This window comes from Calliopsis andreniformis, unplaced genomic scaffold (assembly GCF_051401765.1).
Source record: "Calliopsis andreniformis isolate RMS-2024a unplaced genomic scaffold, iyCalAndr_principal scaffold0033, whole genome shotgun sequence".
Taxonomy (NCBI): Eukaryota; Metazoa; Arthropoda; class Insecta; order Hymenoptera; family Andrenidae; genus Calliopsis; species Calliopsis andreniformis.
The window spans coordinates 1272390-1281517 of NW_027480442.1; the positions used below are offsets into that span (position 1 = coordinate 1272390).

The following is a 9128-nucleotide window of genomic DNA, read 5'->3' on the forward strand; positions in this document are numbered from 1 at the left end:
CTGGTTGCAACTATTCCTGTTATATGATGGAAAAACTGTTGTATTTATATTGTATTTTATGCTTCGGGCGTTGACTGTTAAGGCCCTAACTATTCAATCTGTTGGATCAACGCCCTAGAGTGAAGCCTAGGTTGCTCGGAATGGAGAAATGACCATAACATTCAGGCTGGTTGAAATTATTCGTTTAATACGGTGGAAAAGCTGTTGCATCTTTATTGTATTTTATGATTCTGGCGTTGACTTCTAAGGCCCTAACTATTCGATCTGGTGGAGCAACGCCCTAGAGTGAAGCCTAGGTTGCCCGGAACGTAGAACTGACCATCACTTTCGAACTGGTTGCAATTAATCCTTTTATACGATGGAAAAACTGTTGTATTTATATTGTATTTTATGCTTCTGGCGTTCACTTCTTATGCCCTAACTGTTCGATCTGGAGGAACAGCGCCCTAGGGTGAAGCCTAGGTTGCCCGGAACGTAGAAATGACCATTACTTTTCCACTGGTAGCAATTATTCGTTTTATACAATGGAACAACTGTTCTATTTATTTTGTATTTTATGCGTCGGGTGTTGACTTCTATGGCCCTAACTGTTGGATCTGGTGGAACAACGCCCTAGAGTGAAGCCTAGGTTGCCTGGAACGTACACATGACCATCACTTTCACAAGGGTTGCAATTATTCCTGTTATAGGATGGAAATACTGTTGTATTTCTATTGTATTTTATGCTTCAGGCGTTGACTTCTGAGGCCGCAGCTATTCGACGTGGTGGAAGAACGCCATAGAGTGAAGCCCAGGTTGCCCGGAACGTAGAAATGACCATAACTTTCATACTGGTTGCAATTATTCGTTTTATATGATGGAAGAACTGTTGTATTTATATTGTATTTTATGCTGCTGGCGTTCACTTCTTAGGCCCTAACTATTCGATCTGGTGGAACAACGCCCTGGGGTGAAGCCTAGGTCGCCGGAACGTAGATGTTGGAATCGCTTAAAATAAGGGATCCAACGGAGGTCCGGATGAGGTGAGATTGAGGGGATACGAAAGAAAACGAAGACACGAGTTTTATATTTTGTCGGCCCTGAAAAGGGCTTGGAAACGACGTTTATTTAGCTTCTGTGTAGGGGGCTGGGCGCTGGCTCCGGTCCTCGTCGGCTGGAAAGGACGGCGGCGGATCGGAGGGCCTTGGCTGGTGGTGACGCCGGCTCCCCTTAGCGACGTTGACGTCTGAAAAAGAGAGATAGCGGCGGAACCGCGGCGGTAAGCAAGAGTGTAAATCTGGCTATACCAAAGATTCCCAACTCCAGGCTGCGCTCGCGAGCCTATTTGGAGGGGATAGCAAAACCTTGCCTGTAACGCAAAGGTAATGCAGTGGACTGTATTATCGACTCTTCTTCTGGCGCGAAGAAGAAGTCGATGAACGAGTGGCTTGAGAGGAGGAGGGACCTCTTCTCTTCGCCTTGCACCTTTTGGAAAGGTTCGTTCCGTACGAATCCAAGTAATTTAGGGATTCGTGAGCGGAGGGACACGCTATAACCAGCGAATTGCTGGTCCTGGAGGCTGAGGACGGCCAGAGGCTCGGCGACTCCGTTCACCTTACCGTGTGCTTCTATTCGTCACACGGGGGTTGCTACTAAACGGGGTGGCAGAGCACGAGTAACGCAGAGGTGATAGGCACGTACGTTATCTCTCTCTGTTGTAACCCGTCTCTCAGGGATCCAACAGGCAGCGGCCTTTGTTGCTCCGAGACGAAACGAGACTCAGAGAATCAGGGCAGGCCCCGATTCCAAGAGTGCAAATCTCGATCAATTGTCTCCTAAAACAAACCAGGTGCTCTTTCGTACGTATTATACGTACGAATCGAGCAGAGTTTCCTAGTCTGTCGGCGACAGAGGTTCAGCTTTTTAGAGCTAGTGAGATTTCAAGTGTCTGGTAACCAAACTACTTGAAATCTGAAAACTGGCGAGCTGAGAGGCGCTTGACGTACGGTCGCACTGACTGCGTCAAGCTTGATTGTCGAAAGACGACTGGGGCGAGAGCCGCGCGTGTCTCCGCGAAGCGGAAGACGTGCCAAATTTTACCACTACGCGGCGCTCACAAATTATCTTTTGTCTCGTGCTAATGTAGTACGATGTACTCTCTCTCTCTCCTTCAGGCTCCGATGTCCCCACTCGACATCGAGCCTGGAGTTCAAAACCGTTGCTCGACAACGCTTACTTTGTTTGAACTTTAATTTTGACGACAAAAACAAGTCATACGACAGCTGATCGTGTTTTGCTGCTAGGACAACGTATGCTCCGACCGAAGGCCACCTTCGGTCGGTCACGTATACCAACAAATTACGAATCTCGCGGACGAGCCAAATGCCCGTTATATAACCGCTTTTTAAACATACCGCCCCCCTTGCACGGTCCGTGCAACGGAGAATCGGTAATGCTCTGTCGTATGCACATCGTAACGCGAGACTCGAAAGACTAATACTTTCTTCGCGAATGAGAGAGAGAGGTGCTGCAAGTGAAGTTCAATTGAAGTGAACTCACTCGCAGCGTTGTCGTATATTCAATCAAAATATAAATTCAATTGAACTTACTTATGCGCTGGTGGAGACGCGCTCTGCTGCGGGTGTAGCTGCTGCTGTTGCTGCAGCAGCCGCATCGAGGTTTCCACCGCGATGCCGACTGCTGCGCGCGTCAACTCCTCTAACGTCGGTCCTTGAGGCCGGGGTGGTCGCCGGGTGCGGCTGGCAATTGGGGAGGGCCTAGCCGCCACCAAGGCCCTGGAGGTCGTCGGTGCTTGTGCCTGTTGACGGTTATCCTCCCTCGCCTTTGGTCGGGGCCTGTTGGGCGTCCTCCCGCCCGCTTGGCTCGCTGCAGCCGCGGGGGCGGTACTCTTCTCTTGGCCTCTCGGCGTTGGGGGGTCCACCGCCGGCCGCCAAAGCAGTGACGTTAATCGCTGCTCCCGGTCCCATCTGAGGGCGTACCGCCCTCCTGGGACGGTGCAGCGATACCGCCGCGTGGTGCGCGGAATGTGCTCCGGCACCCTGAGCTGTACTGGGCCCATTCTTGGTGGGCCGATGGTTATTGTCCACTCCTCTTGAGTGGTTTCTTGTACTGCTTCCTGGTGCGACTTCTCCAGTGGCGAGGGTGTACGCGTCTCTTGCTGGAGAGCCTGCTCCCCAATCTTCAAACAGCGATCAAAGGTCGCCGAGATTTGGTTCTGCGTGTTTTGTGTGTCGCTTTCCATTGCTTGATTTCTACTGACTCGGCCGGCGCGACGCTCGCAACCGATTTCGGTAGCGCCCGCGATTTCGCGGGGGCGCTTTTTCCCTTGGGGAGATAGAGACAGAAATACTTCGTCTCCCCTCCCAAGGGGATTGGGGGTCAAGGAAGAGGGGGTCCCGATCGTTCGATTTTCTTCTAGAACAATCGGTCTCACCTTGGTGTCTCCCTGGTTTTTTCCGAAAATTCTTTACAGGTGTTTATTTTGCCCGCTCGACCTCGGCGCCGGTCGTCGTAGCGGGCTCATCCACGGGTAACCTACACATCCTTGTGATGGGGCGTGTGTAAGTTGACTTTGCGGTACGTACTTTTACCACACGTACATTTCCGTCTTTCCCCGGGAACACCTCCTCAATTCTTCCCATCTCCCACTGATTGGGGGGGAGAAGAGGATTCTGCACTAGCACCAGGTCTCCTGGTTGCAGTTGCAGTTGGGTGGCGCGCCACTTGTAGCGATTTTGGAGGTGCGTGAGGTAATCGCGCGTCCAATGCCTCCACAGTTGCTCGTGGAATTTCTGAATCGCTCTCCAACGCGACAGTCGCGAGAGTTTTTCATTTTCCACGGACTGCAGCGGAATCGCATTTAGTGGTCCGCCTGTCAGGAAATGACCGGGCGTAAGAGACGCATAGTCGTCTGGGTCGTCACTCAGGGGAGCGATCGGTCGCGAGTTAAGACTCGCTTCGATCTTGCAGAGCAGCGTCTGCATTTCCTCTCCCGTGGGTGTGAACTCTCCCAACGTGCGTTTCAAATGGTGTTTCACCGATTTCACGCCGGCCTCCTGCATTCCACCGAAGTGTGGGGCACTGGGTGGATTAAACCGCCACTGAATGCCCATAGCACCGCATTTATTATGCGTGTCCGTTGCAGAAAATACTGCACGACAGTGCTGTTGTAATTCTCGATCGGCACCGACGAAATTGGTTCCATTGTCACTGAAAATGCAGGACGGGATTCCTCGTCGTGCAACAAACCGATCGAGTGCGGCTAAGAACGCGCTCGTCGTGTAGTCATGGACGAGTTCGATATGGACAGCCCTCGTAGCGTAACAAACAAACACCGCGATGTACGCTTTGTGAGCTGTTTTGCCTCGGCCCGCGGAGTCGCGGACACGGTAAGGTCCCGCGTAATCCACTCCGCAATTGTCGAATGCTCTTGACGGGCGACAGCGCTCCGGGGTCAGATGCTGCATTATTTGCGTGGACGTGTTGCCTCGCCACCTTACGCATCGCATGCATTTGTTGACCACGGTTTTCGCTGCATTTCGACAACCGAGGATCCAATAATTTTGCCTGACAGTGTGCAAGGTCAACTGCAAGCCCCCATGCAACGTATCTACGTGGCACTGCCTAATTATTAATGTCGAAACATAATGCTTAGGCAGTATTATCGGGTGCTTGGTTTCCCATGCAAGCGTCGCATTCTCCAGTCTTCCACCGACTCGCAGGACGTCCTTATCGTCGAGGAACGGGTTGAGACTTTTTAAGGGAGATTTCACAGGGATACTGCGATGATTTTTTAAGCATCGGTATTCCTCTGCGAAATGCGAGCCCTGTATATGGCGTGCGAGGCGCTCAGCTGCGTTACGCATTTCTGCCGCCTCGATTACTTGACCGGCGTTTGACCTTTGATTGACGCGCGACGGTCTTCGCCAACGAAGACAGTACGCCGTTACACGTAACAGTTTTCTCCATGATTGAAAACGGAACAGAAAATCCCATTCCGGCTTCGGAGTTGCTACGTGTGCATGCGCTACGCGCTTGCTTTCATCGGTCTCAACGGAAGCGGGTATGGCGGGCCATTGCGCTTCCGCTTCGCTCAGCCATGTCGGTCCAAACGTCCATAGGTTCGACTGCAGAAATTCTGCCGCGTCGATCCCGCGCGAATTTAAATCCGCGGGGTTCGAACGGGTCGGCACGTAACGCCATTCCGCGTTCGGGAGGGCCGTTTGGATTTTCGACACTCGGTTGGCCACTATAACCTTCCAGGTCGATGGGTGTTTTTTCAGCCAAGCTAGAGCGATAGTTGAGTCTGTCCAACAGACTACTCGATCTATTTTCATTGCAAGCGAGTCTCTCACGTGCAAGATTAGCTCGGCTAGCAGTACGGCCCCGTTCAATTCAAGAACTGGGATCGACTGTGTTTTTATTGGAGCCACTCGCGTTTTTGCCATCAACAGCGATGTAAACACACCGTTGTCTATCGTCGTCACTCTTAAATAAGTGACAGCCGAATAGGCTGCGAGCGATGCGTCACAAAATCCGTGCAGTTCCACAGAAGTCGTGTCGGCTCCATAACGGATCCATCGGGGAAGTTTCCACTGGTTCAATCTGCTCCAATCCGCACAAAATGTGTTCCACATTTTGAGCGTTTCCGCGGAAACTTGCTCGTCCCACTGGATTTTTTCCAGCCATTGGGACTGCATTAAAGTTTTTGCGCGAATCACGACTGGCGAAAGCCAGCCGAGAGGGTCGTATAATTTTGCAATTTCCGAAAACAAAGTACGCTTTGTGATCGGTGTTGCAGACGGTTGGAAACGTTGCAGATTGAAGTAGAAAAATCTCCTGATGGAATCCATCGCAGACCGAGTACCTTTAATTCGGAATTATCAAACAAATCAAGGTCGACTGCGTGGGAGTGCGAGCTATGTGGAATATTGCCTAATAAATCTGGCGAATTTCCAGCCCACTTACGAAGGTTAAATCCACCTTGCTGTAAGAGCTCGCACGTTTGTTTACGGATTTGCTCCAACAATAGTTTGTCCGGAGCTCCCATAAACACGTCGTCAACATAGACGTCCTTCTCGAGGATAGGAGCGGCGAGCGGGAAGCGGTCGCCGTCCTGTTTTTTCAGCTCGAGAAGCGTTCGCATCGATAAATATGGGGCACACGCCGTACCGTAGGTCACGGTTTTTAACTCGAACGCTATATTTCGTTCGGTTTCTGGCGTGCGCCACACGATGCATTGGAATCGACGATCCTCTGCAGCTACGAGAATTTGTCGAAACATTTTCTCTATATCTGCTACTAGCACGTATTGATACAGACGCCACCGCGTTAATACAGCGGTGATATCGTTCTGTAGCTTCGGTCCTACGTGGAGGATGTCGTTCAGCGAGCGTCCGCCCGCTGTTTTACTGGAAGCGTTAAACACGACGCGCAGCTTCGTCGTAGCGCTTTCCGTTCGAACAACCGCTCTATGTGGAATGTAGAGTCGTGTCTTGTCGAGGAACTCTAGGCGAGTCATATGACTCAACGACTCATATTCAGTGAGAAACTCACTGTATTCCCTCATGAGGGTTGGATCCAGGTCCAGTTTTTTCCTTAACCTAGTCAACGCGGAGAGAGCTATTGGAAGAGATTCTCCCAACAGCTCGTCCGGGTTTTCGTGGTTGAAGGGCAACCGAACGATGAATCGTCCCGTCGCGTCTCGCGCGACGGTTTTTGCGAAGTATTCTTCGCATTCGTCCTCGGCCTTGGTATTCACCAATTTCGAGGGAATCTCCTCTATCTCCCAGAACCTTCGTATCGCTTTGTCGAGCGATTCGAGGACGGTGCAATGCAGCGTCCTCACGGGGTTTGGGGAAGAGGTGGCTGCGTCGACCGGGCCTGACAGTATCCAGCCTAAAGCTGTTTCCTGCGCGATCGGCCCTCGCTTACCGAATCGCCGAAGCCCTGGTCGAATGATACTCGCATATGTCCCAGCTCCGATCAGCACCTCTATTGGGCGGTCTGAAGCGGGGTCAGGATCCGCGAGTGTCAGTTCACGCAACGCGGTGTATTCCGGCACGTGAACCGACGGCGGGGCATACGAGGTGATTCGGGACACCACGTATGCACTGGTGCGGAACGCCTCCTCAGTGCAACGTGTCGAACCGAACTCGATATCCACGCTATATTTTATATCCTGGGCTTTTCCGCCCGCCAAGCCCGTAACTGTGGCTGGGGTTTTCCTTCTCGCGAGTCGCAAGTCATTTGCGAGGTTCGCGGAAATGAAGGAGGCTTCCGAGCCCTGGTCTATGAGTGCACGCGCGATGCGCGTCGTGCCTCCCTTTCCTATGACTCGCACATTTGCCGTCGCCAGAAACACAGCTGGTGTTCCGCTCTCCGTCGCACTACAGTGCGACGTCACGTCGGCGCTTGATGTAGAAGCACGAGATTTCGTGTTTACATTCGCGGGCTCACGTGCGGAGACGTTACTCCGTCCCGCTTCCCGCTGGCCCTGCTGTGGCTTTTTCGTCGACCGACGATTGCCTGTGCCGACTTGTGGTGCGTCAAAGTGCAGAATAGTGTGATGCTTCTTACTGCACTTTGTACACGCTGCGTTCTTAGGGCAACGCGCGACTGTGTGAGTCGAAGCGAGACAGTTTATACACGACTGATTCGCTTTAATATAATGGAAGCGCAATTCAGGCGTGAGCAGCTTGAACTTTTTGCACGTTGTAATTCCGTGCGTCAGTCCGCAGAATGTACACTCCAAGGTTGGACCGGGAGAGCTTTCGACTACGGCGTTATGTTGCCGTATGCGAGGTTTTGACGTGGGGTCAACCGCTTGTTTTTGTACCGGGTTGATCAGCACGTGCAGTCTGTGCTCTTGCTCCCTGAGAAAATCCAACATCTCATTAAATGAGGGGATTTCTTGGTTGAGCTTTTGCGTGCCCTCCCATTCCCATTCTAGGGATTGGTCCAACTTAGATTTTATCAGGATGACCAACACGTCGCTGTAATGCTCTACCTTGCGCCCCAGCTTCTGGAGCGCGGCGAGCGTTTGTTTCCAGCCGACGGTGACCTGTTGCAGGCTTTCTATGTCGCCCGTCCTGATCGGCTTCAGCTTCGTGAATGTTGCGAGAAGCTGAAGCACCATGCGACGTGGGTTCCCGAATTGTTCGGTCAGGGTATCCCACGCCGGCTTGAAATTGCGATCCGCAATTTCAAGCGTGGCAATCGATGCGAGTGCCTCTCCTTCCAAGCAGCCGTTCAGATATTGCAAACGTTGCGCATCTGACAACCGTTGATCTTTGATTATGCTGGCGGTGAACAGATCCGCAAAGTGACACCACTTTCGCGGATCTCCGCTAAATCTCGGTAAATTCTGCTTGGGAAGCTCAAGCGTACTAGGCTGGCCGGTTGCTCCGGCACCCGCGGTATTCCCGGGGTTGCCGAATCCAGCCGATTCCTTTTCCTGTATGAGGCTGTCCAATTCCGTCATCAGGAAGTTCTGAGCTTCATGGAACGCATCTTCTGCATCATCCATCGTGCTCTCGCCGAAGAAGGGTATGACCTTCCGTTTGCTGTCAGGGACCTCCTTTTTGAGCTGTTTAACTCGCTCTTGGATGTCCCTCCAAACGTCAGTTACATACTCCAACTTCTGTTTGAGGAGAGAGATGGTATAATTATTTCGCCCCTTTTTCTTCAGATTAGTCACGAGTCGGGTCATTCCCCGAATTCGTGACTGAATATCCTCCATCTCGACCTCCAGGGCAGGAAGAGTCAACTGCTCCTTTACGGGGTTCGACATGGTGATATACTTCGAGAGGTAAACACTGCTCGAAGGTCAACCTGAAGTGATCGTTTCTTTCACCCTTTCTCAACCTTTCAATCCGGCTCGAAGGACCTTTTGTTGGAATCGCTTAAAATAAGGGATCCAACGGAGGTCCGGATGAGGTGAGATTGAGGGGATACGAAAGAAAACGAAGACACGAGTTTTATATTTTGTCGGCCCTGAAAAGGGCTTGGAAACGACGTTTATTTAGCTTCTGTGTAGGGGGCTGGGCGCTGGCTCCGGTCCTCGTCGGCTGGAAAGGACGGCGGCGGATCGGAGGGCCTTGGCTGGTGGTGACGCCGGCTCCCCTTAG

At 52.0% G+C, this 9128-nt stretch overlaps 1 protein-coding gene across 1 annotated transcript; it reads right to left on the reverse strand.

Moving 5' to 3' along the window:
• Positions 1-1190: 1190 nt before the first annotated feature.
• Positions 1191-8791, reverse strand: LOC143187450 (uncharacterized). Its single transcript, XM_076391671.1, has 5 exons — positions 5935-8791; positions 3840-5866; positions 3495-3647; positions 2589-3445; positions 1191-1225 (listed from the first exon to the last, which is right to left on the reverse strand). The coding sequence occupies exons 1-5, from the start codon at positions 8789-8791 to the stop codon at positions 1210-1212; spliced, it is 5910 nt and encodes a 1969-aa protein (XP_076247786.1). The 3' UTR covers positions 1191-1209.
• Positions 8792-9128: the final 337 nt, after the last annotated feature.